We start from the raw sequence: 23039 nt of genomic DNA, 5'->3' as shown, positions 1-23039 counted from the left end.
CTATGAACAGCAGCTAAGCCACTCGGGGTCTTAAAATACAGCTCTGCTGGGTTTTCTCCGTGCAGCATTCTAAAAGTTGACACAGCAAGAATTGCTTCTCACCAGATTCTATTTTTAAATCCAAGTCCAAAACAAAATTTTAGCTTTGAGATTTTCTGAGCCGTCTTTGGTGAGTCTTACCATCTTGCTAGAAAGATTGCTTAGTGGTTACACACTGTCAACTCAAACTGTTAGAAGAGAGAAGGAAAGAAGGGAAGGAGGGAGAGTAGGGGAAGAAGGAGAAAGGAAGGAGAGAAGAGAGCGAGGGAAAGATATCAGATCATATGAGCTAATATTTATTGAGTGTATTAAATGTGTCAAATACTTTACATGCATTAATTATGTTTCCCCTCAACAGTTCAAGGAGATATTCTGTTATTATTCTCAAGTGAGAAAATTTAGGCATAGAGGAGTTAAAAGGAAAACGCCTTGCTTCAAACTATTCATCTAGTAGATGGCAAAGCTGGCTTTAAACCAAGCAATCGGATCTCAGAGACTGACCTCTGACATCTCCACTATATATACATAAAATGGATGTCTGTCTAAAATTCACTAAAAGGCTGCTGACTTTTCTTGAATTTTTGTTTTTATACTTACTCAAACATGCACTTTTGCATTATAAAATCCCAACTTTCAATCAAATGGGAATTCGCTGGAGGCAGGGGGCTGAGCTAAAAAGCTCCGATTTGGATTGGTCAGAAAATTTCAAGTTCTAAGTCTGCTCTGCTACTTATAGGTTGTGTGACCTTGGACACAGCCCTGGGAAAAAGTCCTAAACCTTTAGGGCTTTCCATTTCCTCATTTGAAAACTAAGAAAATTATAAACAAACTCATGGTAATATTAGAAGAATTAATAAGATAACGTACCTAATATAGTCTTCATTATAATGAATAGCAACCCATCTTCCCCAAGGTTATAACAAATTGAAATGTTTAATGGGTCATTCTCATTTTATTACTATTGCAAAAGTTCATATATATGTATATGAATTCACATAAATATACGAATATATATGTATATGTATATATGAAAAAACAATTTGAGATTGTTCCTATGAGACCTAGCTAGCTATTATTATCATTATTATCTTATTAGGTATTAATGTGTACATGCAGTATGTTGGGATCAATATACAAAGACAGTGAAATTAATGTCATTAATATTCCTTTGCTAAAAAAAAAAAAAAAAAAAAAAATACCTCCTCCAGAAACTCTTACCTCCCTAAACTGCCAAAACTTGGCCCATCTTCTACTTCCAAGCCCAGCCAAATCTCACCAGCATTGCCCCTGCACATCATATGGTTGAAGGGCTCTTCAGGAGCCACCAGGAAGCATGACTTATGCTTTCACATGTGGGACCTCTTTTTAGCCCTAGTGCTGTGTCCTCCTGCCTCTGCACGTAGGGCTCACGCACACAGTGCATCATTCTGAAGGGACTGCCTGGAGAGAAGCTCCAGGCGTGAAGCCAACAGGACCAAACCTAGGAAATCAGAGAGAAAATAGGATGTAAAGTTGCTTGTTATGTGGCTCTAGTAGTCTGAGGTGGGGACAGGGAAGACACCGTTAAAGGTGGTGATGTTCAGCAGCCACTCAAAGCTCATTTGGATCAGGCCTGCAAAGCAGAAGAGTGACGTGTTGACTTCTTCCATCACCTCTAAGTTTGAGCTTTGAGCAGTGAGTTAAGGTGAATGTCAATATAACCATCTCTAGCTTCAGCCTGAGAAAGGCTGCATTTCTCTTGTGGTTCAAGCCTGCAATTGTTCTGAAGCTTTTTTGTAGTCTGTTCATCTATTTCTGTCTTACTGACTGAGCCCTTTCATACTTGACCTAAGAGTTGGATGAAACCCAAGCTACTCTGGCCTTGTACAGGGTTACACTGATACGCTGAGTAAGAAACATATTAATAACAGGACCTAATATATACTAAGCATTATTTCACATGCCTGGGCATATATTATTTCCCACAATCCTTACATATAGGCAGAGGAAATTGGCTGGGAGAAATCAGGATCCTTGACCAAATTCTAAACATATGTCAATACCCAGCCCTTGTTTCTATTTTGCAAGAGCTGATGTCGTCCATGCTGATATAACCAAAAGTCTATTTTTTCCATCCAAGGATGAAAGAAGAGCACGGGAACATAAGGTCAGCAGACCTGAATTTTATTCTGTGTTTTAGCACTTTCTGAATGGACAAAGCACTTTTTCTATCCTAGAACCTATTTTCTCAGCTATAAATAGGAAGAATAATACCTACCTTCATGGAATTGCCTAGGGAAAGTAAAGAACATAAACCATGTATAAGTATTTGTAAACTCAAAAGCTATAACCATTTAATACAATTCAGATATATACTAAGTAACAATGCAAGTAATCATAAGACTAATTGGATAATTTTAACATGGGATTTTCCACCAGAATCAAAAAGAGATAACTTGATTATGTTTATTATTAAAATAAAAACTAATTTTTAAAGGCAAATTGTTCTACCACCTCAGAATAAGTTTACATTCTTCCTAGTATAATAGTGGTGTTTAAACTTTTGTCTCAGCACCCCTCTGTACTCTTAAAAAATATTAAAGACCCCAAAGAGCTTTTGTATATCTGAATTACATCTATTGGTACTTACCATATTAGAAAACTAAGAAAAACTTTAATTATGTACTTATTAATTCATTGAAAAATAGCAATAAAATACTCATCACATGCTAGCACCAAAACATTTTTTAAACTGTGTTTTCAAAAAAATAGACATTTTATTGAGAAGTGTGGCTTTGTTTTACATTTTTGCAAATCTTCTTAGTAGAAAACCTTAACAGAAGAAAATTGAATTCTCATATCCGCTTTTGCATTTAATCTGTTGCAATTGTTCTTTGGTTGAAATGTAAGAAGAAAAATTCATCTTCACACAAATATACAGTTGGGAAAGGAAGGAATATTTTAATAGCCTTTTCAAATAATTAGGATATTCTTAGATAATTCACCAAAACTCGACAGATGTTGTCCCTTAAAATTGAGTAGCAATGTGGAAGCTGAAGTGATATCAATGAATGTGGTGTACTTTTCACATTCAAATCTATTGGTTTTTCTTACACTTTGAATGGATCTTTAACTTATGCACAGTTTTGATAGCATGCCATGTATTGATCATTTAGAAAATATTGGTTCATTGAGTTATTCATATCTTCCAAATGTTGCCATACTTCATTATACAATATCAAATGCTTCATTAACATCACTGATCTCATCAGAAACATCTTTAGCTATTGGGCAATTATCAAACTCACAGTGGCAGATACAAGTTTTCCAAAATTCTGTCATTGAAAACTTGAATTTTGACAACAAATATTGTTGGTTGCTTTTCTTAAAATGAGAGGTTCTCTTCATTTGTTTTCGGGGGGGTGAGGGGAAATGCTATATTGCAAAAATGCCATATTTCCAGGTTTGCATAACCATAGTTTGTCAGTCATTTTTTCAAGTAAATATGGTTCTTGCATTTATTTTAAGGTGTCAGTTCAGTTCCCAACTAGTGCAGTTTGGTGCCATCACCTTAATCCATGCTAAGACACAGTTTTACCCACGGCTGCTTTTGCACTATGCATGCAAGTGTCAACACAGCAAAAAGGTAAACGACATCTTGGTGCTATTATGCAAATAGTTTTAGCTTTGCAGACCACATGAAAGAATCTCAGAAGCCACCAGGTTCTCCAAACAACACTCATGTACTAGCATCTCTCTCTCTCTCTCTCTCTCTCTCTCTCTCTCTCTCTCTCTCTCTCTCTCTCTCTTAATGTTTTTATTGATTTTTTAGAGGAGAAGGGAGAGGAATAGAGAGATAGAAACATTGATGAGAGAGAAACATCATCAATTGGCTGTCTACTCCATACCCTGTACTGGAGATCAAACCTACAACTGAGCATGTGCCCTGACTGGGAATAGAACTGGTGACTCCTCGATTCCAGGGTCAACACCCAACCACTGAGCAACACCAACCAGGCTCGCATTGCCTCTTAAGTGTTACCTACATTCTTCATTCTGATGGTTTTCAGTATTTTTTAACTTTCTCAACAAAAATCTGTTAATAACTTGGTTATGTAAGGTAGATGTGGATGTGCATTAGTATGAAAAATATTTACAGTATGTTGTTGAGTAAAAAGAGTAGTTTAGTGCTTATACAACCATCCCATTTATGTCATAAAAATATATATTTATGTATATGTGAATACATATTATACATACAAATATGTGCATGTCGTGTATATAATTTTTTGGAATGGCATCCATAAGAGAAAATAAGAGGGGTTAGGAATAATAGGAGTAATTAATTTTTCTCTTTTTGCTATAAGACAAAATACACACTTCTGTACTTAAAAATGTCATTTTAGTGTTTTTTTATAAGGATAAGCTTCTGCTTTTATAATTTTAAAAAAGCTTTTTCTATTTGGGGCACTGTACTATCGATTGCAATGTAGCTGTTCCTGGCTATCATGTCATTTTAAACCCCCTCACTTGCCTACCCAGGACAATTTTATAAGAGTAATGGAGTTTTTAAAAGAGTCCTTAAAGTTTATTTCTACTTCCAAAGATGCATTTAAAGTAATTGAGTATCAGCCACCCTTCCGCCTTTCAGTCCTCTTTTATCAATACACTTTGGGGTACTAGTCAAAGTTTGCAAGGACTCTTCAAAGGAACCCGTACAGGGCTCTTAAGTTGATATGAGATTCATACTCTTTATCAATAAGTCTTTCTCATTGTCTCTTTAAAGTTTTGTGATTACCTCCCTAGTAGAAGCATCTAAGATTTGGGGATTTATTCCTAAAGAGAAAAAATGAAAAGATTTAAACTGCCGAGAGAGGAAGCTGGCAGTAGTCATCTATACTCACTGGAACGCTTCGTCCTGGAGCTCTGAAGTTTGCCTATATGTAGCTGGACATTCTTCAATGTTTTGCATGAAACATGCAATTGTTTTTAAATATTAATAACAAAAGTTAAGTAGCAAGACTCTCCAAACAAACTTTGAGCAAGAAGATAAATATTGTGTTTGATTACCTTCTCACCTTATGTTACTCCAGCTTTTCCCATTATTAAAGTTTTATCTTTTGACAAGTGAAAAACAAATGGAGCAACTGTATGTTTTTTCTTAACCCAGCTCTAAATATGCCCCCTCAATTCTCTTAAAAGCACATTAGCTTTGATAATATCCCAAATACACTTGAGTAAATACATTTCCTTTTCAATATTTTATGCTCCCTGGGCAGTTTAGATCTTAGGTTCGCATAAAGAATTCCTGTTTTTGATTTTCAAAAATCACAATAAAGCCTTTTAGATGCTCTGTAGCACTGAACAATCTCACATTGTATCTTTGTAAAACAGACTCCCTTTGTTTTTGTCCAATAGCAAGAAACAACAAGAAAAGTTTAGATATTGTTTTAGGACTTTGTAGAGTACAAAAGTTCATATCCTTCACTAAGTGCAAAGTTTCTGGCTATGTCAGTCAAAATATATTATCTCTCTTCGTTCTTCTCTCTGTCTCTCTCCTCTCTAATTACCCATCTCTAACTCTGAAAATTTTTTTGTTTCATTAAATTTTTCCTAAAATAATTTTACATATTACTAAGTTCGGTGAGTCCCTAGAATGTGTCTGTTGGAGGGCCATTTGCTGCTCATTTAATTCCTGACTACAGAACATGTGGATACTGTTATCACTCACAGTAGCCAGTACTGAAAATTTAATTTCATGATATACAAAGTGATGAACTAAGCATTTCGTAATAGAATTGGTGCGTGGTCAGCTCTCTCTGCTTCTGGTTAAGCAGCTCCACAGCTGTCACAAACCGAACATTCAGTAGCCCCCTCTTCTCTCCTTGACTGCAGTCCCCTTTCCTCCCAACCATGCCCCACACTTAGCGAGTGGGCTTCTTGAAGCACAGATTAAACCTGTGCAATGGCTCCATATTGCCCTGAATACAAAGACAGAATTTTCAAGACTCTGCCTTCCTCTCCAACCTCACCTGGGACCATTCCCCCAAATCCCACCTGTTCTGTAGCCACACAGTCGTCCTCTCAGATGTTAGAAGGCCCTGCCATCTCTTACCTTGGGTCTTCCCTCTGTGTCATTCTTTCCATACCTACTCCCCAAGCCCCTCTGCTCCACCTGGATGGCTTCTACTTGTCATTAGGATCTCAGTCTGGACCTTGACACAAAGTCGTCCTTCCACCTCCTTCACCTCCCCAGACTCCTCTGTCATAGGCTCCTCACATTTTTATAATTGCTTGTTTGACTACCTCCCTTCCACAGTTAGGCCTCAAGCCTTGTGAGAGCAGGGACCACACCTGCCGACTATGCCCCCGAATTCAGCACATTCATAGTAGGTGATCAAAAACACTTAAACAGTGGTTCTCAACCTTCCTAATGCCGCGACCCTCTAATGCAGTTCCTCATGTTGTGGTGACCCCCAACCATAAAATTATTTTCGTGGCTACTTCATAACTGTAATTTTGGTACTGTTATGAATTGTACTGTAAATATCTGATTTGCAGGATGTATTTAGGCAACCCCTGTGAAAGGGTCACTCGACCCCCAAAGGGGTCACAACCCACAGGTTGAGAACCGCTGACTTAGAGGATGAAAGAAAATAGTCCAAAAATATGGCAAAATCTGTTTCATTATCACCTTACACAGGACACCCAAGACTCTTTTTATAACATCCAAATGTTTTGAATCTATAAAAGGTGTTAAAAATAAAATTTTAGTAATACACTTTTATTATAAAGTATAAAATACATAAAATGTTTAAAATGTAAGAGTAAAATGAACGTACTTCATACTCACGCTAAGGAAAAATAAAATTACCATATTAGAGAAGCTCCCTCCATTCCTTATCTCATCACCAAATAAGGGAAGTTTTATAATTGTTTATTTTTTGAAGACCATTTCTTTCTAATCAGCTGATTAAATCATATGGAATTTCCTATTTAAAAAAATCAACAAACTGCCAAAAATACCAGGTGTATTGGAATGTATTTGTGATTATTTTTTTTCCAGTAACGCATGTCATATTTGCTGAAAATATCAGAGGTAACCCACTACCAATTACTAATTTTGTGATATAACACATAATCATATTGACTAAATCTAGGATCCCAAGTGCTAAAAGGGTGACCATATAACAACAGGAAGCAACCATTGTTCTAAATTAATACAGTTTTCTTGAACAAATACATGAAATATTTCAATGTCCAATATTATCAGACACACAATTTCTAGACATCAAACCCCTTTTTTACCTGAGCCAAGGATTCACAGAATATTTGAGCCCAGGTGGTTGGTGGCAATATTTGATATAAATGAAATTGCTTCAACTTTGCCTTTTACTATCTTTTCCTCATCATTAGCAGCAATATTCTCTATATTCAGCAAGGTGTTAGCTGATGTCTATCGTAAAGTAGTCTATGTGCTTGACTATATCCTCTAGACTCTGCTGTTTTATTCTTTTAACGAATTGTCACATGTCCAGCAGATAAATGATCTGTCTGGGGCCCTGATCTTTCTTGCTCCTATAAATCCTGTGCTTACAAAAGCTCCCTCAACAAGCATTTGCCCAGAAGCCCTTATCCACAAAGAAGATGGAAAGGAACCCTAGACCTGCCCATCCTCCAGGGATTGCCATGACTTATCTGTAATGTCCTCAGTGAACGTATGAGTCATTGGAAAAAAGGGATGAACAAAAGAAGCCATAGGGAGACTGATGGAAAAATGATGAGAATTAGGATTCTTGAGGTGACCAAAGCCTTAGGGAGACCTCAGAGGTGAGAGCAATGAGCTATTCCTCCAGGAAATCCATCACTCTGAGGAACAGGAAAGATTTATTTTCAGCTGTCATGGCTGCGTATAGATCCACATGAGAAAAAAAAATCCTCTAATGCTATTGGAGCCATCATAAAAAACTGGTTATAAGTCAATCAGTCGCATAGATGTAGCTTAATGGTAAACAACTTTAACCTTTTGCATAGATTCTATGGCTGAAATACAAATTTTGGGTTGGCTCTTGTCAGAAACAAAATGTCATAGACAAATTTTTCTCAAGCACGTTTCATAGTGTCAAAGCAACGTGCGAGTTTAGAAAAGGTATGAAAATAGAGGCTTAATATACTTGGGAAACAGGAATGCTTATCGAAGCAGCTAGGTTGGTATTTTCCCCCTTTCTTTTTTATTAATACGAAATACAAAATACAAAGATGCCTGTTTGCTTTCACAATGGCATAAAATTATCATGTTCAGATCAATTGTTACATAGGAAGTCAGTGACAGGTGTGCAATGCCAGGTGTACCCACTGCCGAGGAGTGTTGGGGTCAGTCCTAGCAGGTCCAGGGGTTCCCAAAGGTGTGGACGGAGTCGGTGAAGAAGGAATGACATGGAGACAGCATTCAGTTGATCAGCAGCCTAGCCAGGTTCTCTAGCCAGGCTCTCCAGTCAGGTTCTCCAGCCAGGTTCTAGCCAGGTTCTCCAGTCAGGTTCTAACCAGGTTCTCCAGCCAGGTCTGTCTCTATTCCCCTGTTACATCTGTATTTATACCAGTTGATTTTAATCCTATCCATTCTATTCCAAAGGTTAGGGCATTTGTTATCTCCACTCCAAGGTCACTACTCTATTGTTCTGTTAAGCTACAAGGAAGTAACTGAAGGAGATTACCCTAAATAAAGATTATCTAGTTTAAGCATGATTGTTCATAGTTAAAGTGATTAATTACTCACCTGGCACTTAGTTAAGGGTTTTATTCCCTTCCTTAGTCCTGTTAATCCCTAACTCCAGAGAAAAATCCCCACCTGGGGAAACAACCTTTCTCAGAGAGGTGACCTTGGTTAAAACACATAGTGCTAAGAAGGTGAGCAAACATGTTAAGAACAGTATGCCATATACGCCAGGTCCCTTGAAACATATGCTGTGCAGATGTTTCTTCCCTGCAGCGACTGTGTCAAGCAGCAAGGATGGACCGGCTTCCGGCAGGGGAGAGGGAAAGGGAGCTGCTGGCGAGGCCAGTGGTAGTCACACTTGAGTTTGAGATTGGGGTGACACAGTTTCTGCCCTGTCTTGTAGGACCCACATGTATAAAAATAAGAAATCGTTTCAAAAGGGATCAGAAGCAGAACACCAAGTAATAGTTTCAGTTTTAAATACTTGTAGATTAGTTCTTGTTTTTCTCCAGCTGCAAAGATATAGAATACATATTTTACTCTTTGTTTCATTTATGGGGAGGAATGGGGACTATTTTATGTGATAGTAGTCTTTATTTGCTATGTCAGGATCAGAAATAATGTCTGTTCTCTCGGGCTCCTTACTTATCCTACACAAACAACCACCCCTGCCCTGCTATCTGAGTGATCACAGGTAAAAACCACCATGTGCGAGTCACCTTGCCTGGATAGAGTACCAGGACCACATAATGCCAAGAAACCTAGTAGTTTGAAATACATCACTTTTCAACCATTATTGTCGTCAGCAGGCAGAAAACAATTTTTATATAACAGCCATTGCATGCTCTGCAACTGCATTTACAGCTCCAAGAGCCAGGCCTATAGGAAATGAGGAGGTGATTTTTGTAGAGACCAGAACCTTCCAGATGAAAGAATTGGACTCAATTTTTCTGTGAAGAAGGACATTATTTTTTGTTTTGTTTTGTTTTGTTTTTTTCTTTGAATGTGGTTTTGTTTGGTTTGGGGGGTGAGGGAAGGTTAAGAAGAGTTTACTTATTGTGCTCAAAGTAATGTGGAACATTGCTGAATCTGACATAACTGAAAGTTCACATTTTGTTTTGTTTTCTGCCTACTTAATCTAAAAAAAACACACACCCAAGTACTGTTCCTTGGAGCACACTAAGCCCTTTCCCTCCAAGAAGCCATTAACCATCCCCGCCCTGTCCCAGGGCTTGCCACTGTGTTACAGGCACCTGAGATGAAATGTTCTTACCTAGCCCAGAGCAGAGTGAAGTCTTTGCAGGAAACACTGATGATCAAAGGGTATGAAATGAAGACATGGGGATTAATATCAACTGGTACTGCCTACCACACCATGGATTTGTCTCAAAAATTTGAGTTGTTTGATCACTTGCTCTTGACTGAGAACTATGAAATCCCAGCCCTTTGATCACAGCTCCTCTTGCCTAATCCTAGTGATAGGACCTATCCCCAGCACTCAGTGCTGGAAAAGTAGCTCACTGATTTGCTTTTCATATGAAAGCTGGAGGGGAACAAATCCTCAACTTGTAGTGCTCTTATTTTGGAAGCCTACTGAACCAGTGGTTTTGCTTTCTTGAGTTTTAAGAGTAAATTAAATTAAATAAACCGTGGGAAAAAGAATATATAGACATGTGACAGCATGCACTATATTTTAAAAATATATCCCAGCAGATGGACAGATATGCAAAAGAGCAAGAATAATAAAATGTTAGTGGTATAATCTAGGTAGTAAGTATACAGGTGCTCACTATACAATTTGTTTAACTTGGCTGTCTGTTTGAAACTTTCCATGATAGAATATTGGAAGAAATATATAAGGTGCACACCTGAAAATAAATTTGTATGTTTAAGAAAATGTCATTGCACAACAACATCAGATTGAGTAATTTCAATAGATATTTATGTTGAAGAATTCTCCTTCTTGGGAAACTTGGAAAATAAAAACTACTTGTAAGAAACTTTATAAACTCTTTAGGTTATTCTCTTACAGATCAAGGGAAGCCAGCATTTAGGAGGGACTGTGAGGCTACAGGGGAAATGGGATTGTGCATCACTGCCATTTTATTATCCAACTAATACGTAAATAGGGAGATCTACGTTCTCAATTAGATTTAGCCTTAAAGTAAAAAAGTTACTCCATATATAGACATATGCATATGACTTAGAATATAATTTAAAATGCATCAACATATTTGCTGTCCTTATATTCCTTTTTTTACTCAGCAATATACCTTCAGAACTAACTTTGATTGCCATATGTCATGTTTGCCTCTGCTGGCCTAAAACTAGAAAATTGCACCCTGTGGCTCTTTTGTTTTACTCTAACAGGATCACTATTGGGGCAGGGGGGGAGCACAGCTGTTAATGTTTTTTAAAAGGGAAAAAATGTTTTTGAAAAATGCCAGACTTAACAAGCCGCTCTGTAAATGATTCCCCGTAATGATGACATTTCCCCTTCAGAAAGTTGATTTCTTCCAAATGTAAGAAAAATAAAAGATCTGAAATTTGTCCTTTTAGTTGGTAAAGTGATTACTTTCTATTTGAAAGGTCAGTCCAGGCTTCCATCCTAAACAGGGGGAACACACAAGCCCTTATCCCAGGCCTTTCAGGAGAAACTCCTCTTTCTCCCTTATGCCTGTTTCTTTGGCTCCTACAGCAGCAGTGTTTGTGCCTGTGCTGATACCATGCGTATTAAAGGGGGGGGGGGGGGCGGGTGAGGGGGGACAGGTGATGTGAGACCAAAATGATGTGATGTCAAAGAACTGAGAAACTTAATATTATAAGGGAGAGTCAAGAGGAAAGGGGCATATTAAATGCAATAAACAAAACATTCATTCTGCCTTTCTAGCACGCTTGCCACAAGGGACATAAGCAACAACTGTAGCATGAATCTCTACATTTTTTAAAAAAGCTTTTATTCTTCCAGAAACATAATAAAAGGAAGGGTAAAGCCCTGATCCAGTCATTTTTCTGCAAAGTAGACTTTAAATGTGTCTTTTTCCATGGCAATTTTATGGATCTCTCCAGCAATCACATTTTGTTTACTTTTTTATTATGAAAAAAATGTATTCTTATTTCAAAGAGTACTCCCAGGTACAAAGAGAGCACATAGACCATGCATAATTCCACCCCCCAGAGGACAGGACTTTAATATTTGCTATATATCCTTCTAGGTTTTTGTTCTATAAATATATATTACGTAATTGAAAATTTTCAAAGAGAGACATGCAGTTTTCCTCTTACATGATGTTGTTCTTACTTTCTTGCTTCATGAATTATCTCCCTTTACCCTCTGGTACCTACATTTTCACTTCTTTACCAATTTATTCTTGAACTATAAACATACTCAATACCTTTACATAAAGGGACAGGGGATTATAGTAACTTTTATAGCAATTTTTCCCTGTATTTTATTTTTTTTACAATGCGGGAGTGAGGAGAACTTATTTTCCCTATTTATTTATGTATTTACTCTTATCTTTATTGTTGAAAATATTACAGATGTCCTTCTTTTCCCCCATTGACCCCTTCTAGCCCACACCTGAGCCAGACCTCCCTATTGTCTGCGTCCATGGGTCACATGTGCATACAAGTTCTTTGGTAATCTCTTCCTGTCCACCCAACCACCTCCGCCTTCCCTCTGAGGTTCGACAGTCTGTTCCATGCTTCTATGTCTCTGGATCTATTTTGTTCATCAGTTTGTTTTGTTCATTAGATTCCAAATATGAGTGAGATCATGTGATACTATATTATTTGTCTTTCCACTATCATTCTTGCTCCTTCTCTTCCCCCCACCCTTTTTTTAACTGCGGAAAGAGCACTTACCCTGAGATCTACCATCTTAACAAATTTTCCCTCTTTGTATTCAAGCTTTCCTACGGTAGCTAAGTCCTCTCTCACTATCTTACTCCCTTACTGCCACTGTATTCATTAATTTACTCTAATCTTGGTTCCACCTTTATGAATTCTCCTGTTCCTAGTTCTTGAAGACTTCCAAAGCACCAAATATAATCCTTACTTACCCTTTCATCAGCATTTGACACTGAGATGAATTTTAGGGATAAAATAGGCAGGTTTGGGGAGTTTTAGTCATAAAGAGGGTCTATGGGGAAGGAAGGCACAGGTGAGGGCTTAGAGCTCCCGGAAGGCATACGTTCACAGAAAATAAAAATCTGCCACAGGAGAAGAGGAGAGGAAGACATTCACAGAAGATAAAGAAGCACCACAGAGTAGGGGGGAAATGAAACTTTCACAGAGGATAAAGAAATGTCGGCCAATGGCAGAAAGAGGAAAACTGATTCTCACAGGAGATAGAGAAATGTTACAAGTAAGGGGGAGAGATGGGGGGGGGGGGCACCACATTGGTTTTGAAGCTGATATTCTGCAAAAAGAGTGACCAATTAGAAGAGCATAGCATCATAAAGTGAGGAAGGGACCCAACTAGAAGGGGGCAAGAAGGGACAAAGGTTTATAAACTCTTTTATAAACCTTAGAAAAAAAGGAGTTTGGTGGGTTACCCCCTTGGGACCCCCTCCCTACATGGGAGTCTGTATTTGCTTCCAATAAATTTCCGTCCTTTTCATCTATCACCTTTTGTCCGTGGCTTCATTCTTCGAATCCATCTGGACAAGGACCCGGGAAAGAAATCACCCTTGCATCCTGCTCAGGAAAACAACCCAAATCAACACTATCCACAATTCTTTTTTCTTTTGACTGCATTCTCCAGGATCTCCTACCTCTCACCACTCCTGCTCAGCCTCCTGCACTGACTTTTCTTTGGCCCCTTCTTTACATTTAACGTTCTCAAGGACTCTGGCCCTAGTCCTCATCTCTTTGGCTCTGTTTTCTTCTTTAATGAGTTGGTCCATGTCTGTAATTTTGATTATCCCCAGCAACCCATGCATCCTACCTTATCTCTCTCTTCTAAGATGTAGACCTGTATTTCCAAATGGTCGACTGGATCTTTCCACGTGGATGAACTTTCTAAAGACACCACAAACTCAGCATATCATCTCCTTTCCCAATTCCTCCTCCCTCTCACTGACACTAGTCTATTCAGTAAATACACCATTTAATAGCTCTAATAGTGTAAATAACAGCAAAGATGTTTTTTAAAATACTTCCTACAAACTTGACCACTAAAAGAAATAATGATTGCATTTATTTTGACATCTGTGGTCAGTCACAAATTGCATTTGGGGCTAATTCATACAATTAGCTCTAAAAAAGGGACTGCTAAAGAATTTGATAAATAGGATTCCATTGGTGATTGTCAAGAATGCAATTACAGTCAATTGCAACCTGATTGTGATTGGTGTAGAACTGAGGAGAAAAGAGCTATTGCTAGTAAGAAAAGACCACTCTTTCAAGTTTGACAGTGAAGAGATAAGAGAGAGTAAAGGAATGCCTTTAGGGCAGCGATTTTCCACAGTGGCAGGCACACTGGTGTGTCTCAAGAATATTTTTTTTAATTGTTGACATTATCACAGGTTTCCCCCATTCTTCCCCCTTTTATGCCACAAGAATTTTTAAAATGTGCAACACCTGACTATTTAGTCAGAGGCACTGACCTCTTTTCTCTTAGATCGTCAATTAAAAAATGACAACAGTCAACACAACAATAGCGATCTGGTGTAAATGAATCAAAATTATATCTTATTTTTTTTGTCAGATCATCAAAAATATATTTTGTTGGTGTGCCGCAGAATTTTAGTAATTAGTTTATGTGTGCCATGAGATGAAAAGGGTTGAAAACCCTGCTTTAGGGGAAAGCAGATGTGAGGAAGTCATCTTTCAGGACAGGGAAAAATAAACAATTTTGCAGCCTGCAGGTAGGAAGGTGGTGGAGAAGGGATTAAAGAGAGGGGAAATGAGAAGATAGCAACTGAGTACTGACAACCAGGAAGAAGAGAGTGGGAAGGTCTCTGTACTTCTGTGTACATAGTTCCTATGTAACATTTGCTTTAATAAATTGGGCCTATTTATCATTCATTGCAGTATTGAATAAATGATAGTAAAAAAAATTTTAACATTTACATTTGATCTTTAACCTTGACATTTATGTTGACATCTGTAGGTAGGCAAAAATTGCAGTTGAGGCAAATTTTTACAATTAACTAAATCATGTGTGTGTTCCTTTTTTCCTTTCAAAATTTCCTTCATATATTCCATTCCTAATGAGTATGAAGAATCCTTTTAATTCAACCCAGACACAAGTAGTATCTTTCAATTAATACTGTTACTTTTTAATAAAACCCTATTCTCAAAATTGAACATAGGGTGCTTCATATTTCAGGTCTCTACCCCACCAAATTATCTCGTTGTTTTGTTGTTACTTGCAAAATTTCCTGATGTAATGCATTCTATATCTGCGGCCATATATTGTCTTCCTATGCAGTTTCCAAGTTTTATGGTTTATTTAAGTCAAGTGAATAAACCTGGCGTTCTGTTCTACTTTTGTGGAGGAGAGAGTGAAAGAGTGGGAAGCAAAAGGTGAACAGGGCTAAGGAGAGATGGTGGAATGTCTGCAGAGAGGGGAGCCAGGGTCATTGTCCTGAAGAAAACCACAGATGTGATTCAGGGCTATTAAGAAAGTTATTAGCACCAAGAAGGAACTAGATAGTCCTCCTTCCAGTTACTCAGAAAGGATTTAGAATGGTGTGGGGAAGATGGGAGATAACGATGCTTGGCGTTTCAGAGATGGGACCCTGACCTCCAGCTAAAAGCTTCTTATAGGGAATGAGGCATTGTCGGCAAATGATGAGTTATTTCCCTTGTGTCTTTCCTCACTCTTCCCATCTCAAAGTCTTCCCTGTTTTAGCTCCACTGCACTAACACTCCCTCCTGAACTGCGCTTAGGTGAGCAGTGCACAAAATCGCTGGCAGGCAGCCTGCTGAGGCTGAGGGGGAAAGGGGCCTTCCCTCACTGCCTCAGTGGCCAGGAGAGGTGGGAGGAGCACAGGAAGTGATTGCCCTCGGGCGTCTCCTCCCACAGAAGCCCTGCCTCCTCAGGCTCTCAGGCTTGGAGAGTGGAGGGGTCAGCTTTCTTTCTCCTTCTAGTTCAGTCCTTTGGCTTATGGGAGAGACCACGCAGAAAGCGATGATGGAGTTGCTTTCTGTGCTCGACAAAAGTGCTTAGATAGAAGACAGGGACTCCCGGCTGGGAGGAGGGAGGCGAGCTGAAGATCCCTGCCTGGGCTGGCTCATCTAAGCAGGCAAAGTGGGAGCTGAGTGCTTGAAAGAGGATTGTGCTCGCACTAGAAATAAGCAGTAAGTGAGGGAATAACCATCCTGGTGTAGAAAAGGCTTAATCCCCCTGGGGTGATGGGGTGAACTGGGAAATATTGCTTAACTCTAGAGTAAAACTGTAAGGAATCTGACTGCGTACAGTTGTGTGCTGTTTGGAGACTGGAGGTTTAAATACAGAATCAGAGCTCTAAGTTCCTCCTCCCACTTTTGGAAAATGCCAACTTCTGCTTTCAGTAGTTGGGGCGATACTCTCCTTTCCTGACCCTGCCTCTCGCCAGGAAAATGTACTATTATATTAGATAAAGAGTTGGGATTAAATTGGAAAGGTGGGATGCTGGTTTTGGCAGAAACTGCAACTTTGAATTATGTTCTATGAATTCGGATATTTTTATATCAATTAGCACTGATTTGCTAAACACAAGGAAATCTGGGGTGGGGCATTAAAAAGGGAAAGCTGAGAGCTTTTAGGACAAAGAGGCTGAGTAGTCCTTATGTGGGGGATGAGATATAAAAATGCATATAATTAATAATAGGTTTGTTTTTGTAAAAAAGCATTAACTAGAACAGCAGAGAACATTGTGCTTGGATAAAAATTAGTTAGAAAAGAAGAAATTTTTGTTTCAATGACTTTTTGTGCTAGCCTAAATTTTCACAATGTTTACAAAGACAAGACAATGATTCAGGGATACTTCCATTATTGCCATACATTATAAATACTATTGCTGGGCAAGATCTGTGGTTCTCTGCTCAGCAAGTTCTGGCAATGAAGCCACTGCCTCTGGTGCAAAGAATTCTGGGATGTCTGACAGTGACATGGATGGAAGGACCCACATTCCATCTCTACTTAATGTCCTTTTGTCCAGAAATCGAGTCATGCAAATGAGCTACTTGGTACGTATACAGATCAATATTTGGAAAAGCATTTCTAAACGTTTTGCATTAGAGGGTCTCTGGACAATATCCTATGGCAACCAGGGGACTAAAAGGATATAAAAGCCAAGTGATAGGAAGGAAGTCAGGTTGGTTGAAACCACCCTTGTTCTCTTTGTTTTCCATTAATCCTGAAATGGTTCCTCAAATGAGGACAAGAATAACAATGGAGAGAAGTACTGTGGCCATCTGTTCTGCTCTAAGTGGCCAAATTCATTAATATATGAATGAGACTGTATTTATGCATCCTAATACTTGAAGATTCAGAAATCTCTTTATTACACACACGAAAACACACACACACACACACACACACAACCCAGAAAAATAGTAGGTACATTTATTGAGGAGGAAATGTGGAAATCTGGTTTTGAAATGTTTTGGGGGGAGGGAGGAAAAGACAAGAGTCACGTCCCACACTGTAAACAGATTTATGTCATGTTTCATAAAGGATATCATTTCCTCCCCCAATGAGATGGGGATTCTAATATGGTACAGTAGGTGCAAACATAAGAAACATTTTCAATTCCCTTAATTCTAGTCAATGTAGTTAATACCTAAAGAAGGAATTGTTTTTTAAAAAATAATAACTTTGAAATATAGCTAACTGTATAGCAATTTCTTTTTTTTTTTTTCCTTTTGTTACTGGTCCTCTATGGAGGTCTTTAATTTCTGAAATTAAGAAGAAATATGTCATTTCTGGCATTCCCATCAGCAGGGTATTGCAAGAAAGAATAAAAAAGACTCAAATAAATGATCTTTCTCCTATCAGCACAACAGTAAAATGGTTGTCATGATCTATATCCTTTTCTGATGTTAGAATTTTTCTATGGGGTAGGTAGAAGGAGAATGGTTGTTGGGGGAGAAATGATAAAATGCTAATAAATTCATTTTTAAAGATGGTCTGTACTCTTCTAACTTTTCAAACTAATTCTGAAAGTAATTTATCTTTTTAAAATTATTTCTGAGTTGTTTTTACAATGTTAGTTTTTATCTGATTTATAAGCAAATGTGTAAAATCTAAAGATTTGTTATCTGAGTTGCAGGATACTGGTCTTATTCTTAAAAATATATAAGGGATTAAAATAAAACATTTAATAGTTGAAGTCTTAAGTCTAGTATTACTAACTGCAGTTTTGACCTTTAAGAAAAATGTGCTCCAGACTCTTAAAGGAATTACTTATATTAAAGTATTAAAGAATCTTTTCTAAAACTACAGAGTAAAAAATAAGAAGCATAACAATATTCAGAGAAGAATAAAGATGTAATTTGTATGGAAGAGGCTAAGCAAAAAATGCTTAATGAATAATTATAAACCAACAGCTAAAACAATAAAATGTTTAACAATAAAACATTTGCTATTGTCCATGAGAAACTGACATGAAGAATAATGTATTATGACTAGGGAACAGGGCTAAGTAAACTTTATCTTTTAAAAGTATTAAGTGGGATTTAGATTATTAATGGAAACAAACTAAATGATCATTTAAAATTATTCTTTCACAAGAAAAGTAAAGAAAAAGGATATGGAAAACTAAGCAGTGATGAAGACCTCGAGATAATTGTTGATCAAAAGCAGGTAAGTGAATGCTTACATACATTTTCTACTGTTTCACTGTAGAGTTTTAACAACTGAAGCCTTTGAGCATTCAGCCCTGCCCTAATCGAGGAGGCCTGTCTAACAAGATAGATTTGAGAGCTGCTAAGCTTCCCTGCCATGATGCCTCTGATCCACTGACTTTTGTATGTCAGGGTGTAAGAATGGTGAAAAATAAAGCAGAGCAAGAAAAGAGAACTTTTGGAAAATTAAAAGCCCCCTTTGAAAAATGAATCAAAACAACAATGATAATTTGGTTAGCAAAATAGATTTAAGCAAGAATCAGAAAGTATACTTTTTTGAAAATGAGAAATGCTACCCTTAGTGTAAAACAATGAATATGATTGAGGGAGAGGGAGACAAAAGACTTTAAAAAAACTGAGAAGTTTAAAATATGTCTATCTAGAATAGATAGATTACCCAATTTAGTTTCTCAGCTAGTCTCCAGTAAATTTAGAGATGATGTTTAAAAAACAAAAATGAAGCTATTTAAGACCTGTAATACTGCCTATAATTTGAGAAACATCTAGCTTGGGTTTTATATGGGCCCATAAGGTGAAATTGAAAACTGCTTAATAGACCAAAAACAATGACACACCAGGTAATGGAAGGTATCCAGCTTATGCCACTGAATTGGCATCAGCCCTTAACGTCTTTGTTAATTGTCGGGGAGACAGGCTAACTGCACATTCGCTTAATGTACAAGTGGCATTGATTCTGAGGGTGATGTAAACTCAGGTGGAGATAAATAATTCAAAGCGATCTGAGCAGATGAAGAGGTTAGAAAGACAGCAAGCTACAGGAAGGCAAGTTGAATTTGGACAATTTCCTAATTGTGCATTTGTTTTGTATCGTGGTGATTGCATTCAAGGAGCAATTGCGTATATTTCTGAAAAGGAAAAATGACCGTTGGAAAATAGCAGCCAGAAACAGTTAGCTTAGAGACTTGCTTGTCAGAGCTGGGATAACTGAGGTAACTGGAGTGATCTTCTGGGAAAAACTGGCCAAATAACCTCCATAAACAACCTGCAAGTTTTTCTTGCCTTATCTTCACTTTCTGGCTCCTGAATAATATACAGGGGCAGAGAGTGTTTGGCCCTGTATTTCTACTTAGTGCCAAATTGTCGGTTTTGTTAATAAGGTAAGTGGGACTGGAGCCTGATTGCTCCACCGGGGTATTAGGTCTCATTTGAACTATGCCAGGATTGGTACTTGGGGCACGCAAGCTCCATCTCCCACAGCCTGGCATTCTGATCCGAGGACCGGCCCTACGTGGTGAATGACGCCATTCAGCATCTGATGAGCATATACATGTCTATGCGTTCTCTATTAAAACAAAAAGTTACGACTTAATTTCTTTCCTAATCATGTGGCAGGTAAATTCTTACTCTTTTTTGTATTTCTTTAGTTTCATGCTACCCCACGGCTGCTTTTCTTTCTTTTTTTCTCCTTAAAGTTTCTTTTTGTTTTTAACTGAATTTGGGGGTTCCGAAAACTATCAAATTGTACATGGAGATCTTCGGAGTGGAAAGCCCACGGGAGTCATGGGCTTTATCTCATGGTACCTTCCATAAAACTTACGTTGGTGTGCCCAAACATATTTTACTAACTGTTAAGGAAGCTTCAAAAAATAAGAGAGACAGAGAGAGAGACAGAGAGAGAGAGAGAGAGAGAGAGACCTACTTTACTGCTTTTTCAGAAAACAGCACTTTCCATACCTGAATCAAAGGAGGGAGAGTTTTATTGGTCCAGTCATTGTTTGCCTCTGTGGTTATCACATTTCCTCCGATGCCATTGTGCCTATTGGCACCAGCTGGCAGAGACCCCGCTTTGCTGAATCATTCATGTCAAACAGGTTTCAAAAGATGAGTAATTATGAATATGACTTGGCATTGGTGTTTGCTGTTGGCTCTAAGAGTAGTTCTTCCTTTTGGGGCAGTTTGTTTAATGTTGATGTTGTGAGTAAATCCCAGGTCGGACCAATGACAGTGTTGCTACCTGTAAGTAAAATATTTGGGAAAACAGTCTAATTAGTCTTTATAATTCTACAAAAAAGTTCTTCCTGAATTTAAGAGATCAACATTAAAGGTATGTGTGTAAAATGCATGTTTAATATTGCTTCATCTCATAGATTATATATATATTATTTATATGTAATATTATTTTATGTATTGATATATTATATTACATATAATATATATTTTATTTATAGTATCTATACACACACTATTGGAGAGGAATCTTAATGTTCAATTTATTCTTCCTATCTTTTCAGAAACAGGCTAGAAATATGTTAGTCAATCTTCATGTAATTGCAAATAGCTTTTTCAGTAAATGGTGCCAAAATTCTAAAGATTTTAAAAAGTAGTTTGAGGCTGTGATGGGCAGAAGTCTACTAATCTCATTAAATCTGTCCTTCAGAAGCTGTCACTTTACAAATGCTGTGCAAGCTATGTGCCATTTTATCAGCCGTGTAAGTCTGGTACTTCCACAGAAAGCCCACAGTTTTGCTTATATAAGCAAATTAATAACAGAAGCAGCACAGGGTATGTGCATTTTGTTCTCCCTGGCTGCCCACATTCGAGGGGGTAAAGGTTATTTCTGTGTTATTTCTGCATAAGAACAGTAATTTTGAAAATGTCTAAAGTTTTATTGTTAAATGGTAATATTGTGCTTCTTTGTAAAATTTTATTGGGAAAGTTTATTTGAGATGCATATAAAACATTTCACAAAAATCTTAGATTAGGGTTGATAACCTCAAATAATAGGTGACATAATATGCAATCACACACACACACACACACACACACACACACACACAGTCATTTAAATATAAAAGTGTTTTCACACATTTATATTTATACTGGTATCAGAATCCATATTCTCCACAAGAAAATCTTTAAGGTTTTTTTTATTATTTTTAAATATCTTTTTATTGATTTCAGAGAGAGGAAGGGAGAGAGAGAGATAGAAATATCAGAGATAGAAATATCAAATATCATTGATCGACTGCCTTCTGCATATCCCACACTTGGGACCCACAACCTGGGCATGTGCCCTGACTGGAATTGAACTGTGACCTCCTGGTTCATGGGTCAACCCTCAACCGCTGAGCCATACCAGCTGGGCCCTAAAGCTTTTAAACTCGAAGTCTAGGAAGGTAATCAAAGGAAACATGTTGGATTAAAATCTTATTGACTCTAAGATCCAGCTATTTGACATAAAATATATATACTGTTTATTGTAATTACATGTAGAAATATAGTTATTCTATATAAATTATCTATATATAAAAGTCTAAGCAACCAAATGACCAAATGACCAGTTGACTGATCGCTATGACATGCACTAACCACTAGGGGGCAGACATTCAATGCAGGAGCTGCCCCCTGGTGGTCAGTGTGCTCTCACAGCCAACCTCCTGCGGCCCGATCGGCCCCGATCACCAGCCAGGCTGAGGGACCCCACCCATGCACGAATTCGTGCCTTGGGCCTCCAGTAATATATATAATTAATGAATTATTGCTTTCTAGAATAAGTATTAAAAGAAAAAATTTAAATATATATTTTGGATCATTTTTGTTATTTATTTAAATATTCTCTGATTGGCAGGGGTGGATCTTGTTGAGGAATAGGTTTCATGCACACATGAGTTTCCTTTTCCAAGTTACTGAGATTTTAGAGGTGGGATTAAAACATTAACCACTTTGAATAAATAATAAATTCATTAGGTTTTAAATTATTATTTTTAATTAGAGTCCATTTCATTCAAGGTTTATAATATGCTGAAACTAAATAGCGCTTTTTCTAAAATGTTTTCAAATTCCGAGTAGACTTAAGGGAGGTAACGAAGACCAACACAGAATTATAGAATATGATGATTATATGAAGGCTATACTTACAAGTTCAAGTATTTCAGAAATGGGCTTGACAGTATGCTGTGGATCTGGTTGGTAATAGGACTCAGCATTGCAGCAGCATATTCTTTAGTGCAAAGTGTCAGATGTCAGCCAGTTATAAGGGGAACAAGAAACTGAACATGGATGAAAGCAGTGGTTCTCGAAAGTTAGCAGCCTCAGAAACCCCTGGGCAGCCTTTTAGAGCACAGAGTGCTGGGCGCAGCCTCAGTTTCCAGTTCTGTAGGTCTTGGTGGCCCAAGAATTTTCATTTCTAAGTCCTCAGCTCCCACTGCTGGACCACACTTTGAGGCCCACTGAGTCAAAGGAGATAATTATTGCAGTTCTAAAGAGAAAACAACATATATGGCTTGTGATAAATTTGGCATTGTTTAACTGGGCATTGCCTGGAAATCTAAAATCCAGAATTCATAGACATCCAACAAAATAATGCTGAAAACAAGAAAACTACAACCATTCACATCCAAAGTTGCCTTTTAAAGACCCAGGTTTACAGTCTGACTGAATTCCACTTGGTAACCTGTGCTCTCGAACCTTCTCTAATTTGTAAAATAATGCTTTGCTCTTTCTA

At 37.7% G+C, this 23039-nt stretch overlaps 1 protein-coding gene across 6 annotated transcripts in view; it reads left to right on the top strand.

Moving 5' to 3' along the window:
• The window catches only part of PEX5L (peroxisomal biogenesis factor 5 like), a 240418-nt gene that overhangs the window by 47082 nt on the left and 170297 nt on the right, over positions 1 to 23039 (top strand). For 2 of the 6 annotated variants that reach the window (XM_081086947.1, XM_081086946.1), the window contains exons 1-2: positions 15800 to 16915; positions 18462 to 18533. The exons of 2 other annotated variants lie outside the window; for them this stretch is intronic. In XM_081086947.1, the coding sequence (XP_080943073.1) occupies positions 16823 to 16915; positions 18462 to 18533 (165 nt within the window). In that variant the 5' untranslated portion in view covers positions 15800 to 16822. Of the gene's footprint in view, positions 1 to 15799; positions 16916 to 18461; positions 18534 to 23039 lie in introns of those variants that run through there. 2 more of the 6 variants (XM_081086949.1, XM_081086948.1) reach the window with 1 other exon arrangement.

The sequence above is a fragment of the Myotis nattereri genome (genome assembly GCF_964212035.1).
Source record: "Myotis nattereri genome assembly, chromosome: 3".
Taxonomy (NCBI): Eukaryota; Metazoa; Chordata; class Mammalia; order Chiroptera; family Vespertilionidae; genus Myotis; species Myotis nattereri.
Note: the sequence above shows the minus strand (reverse complement) of the source record. Positions and strands in the feature narration are given on the sequence as shown.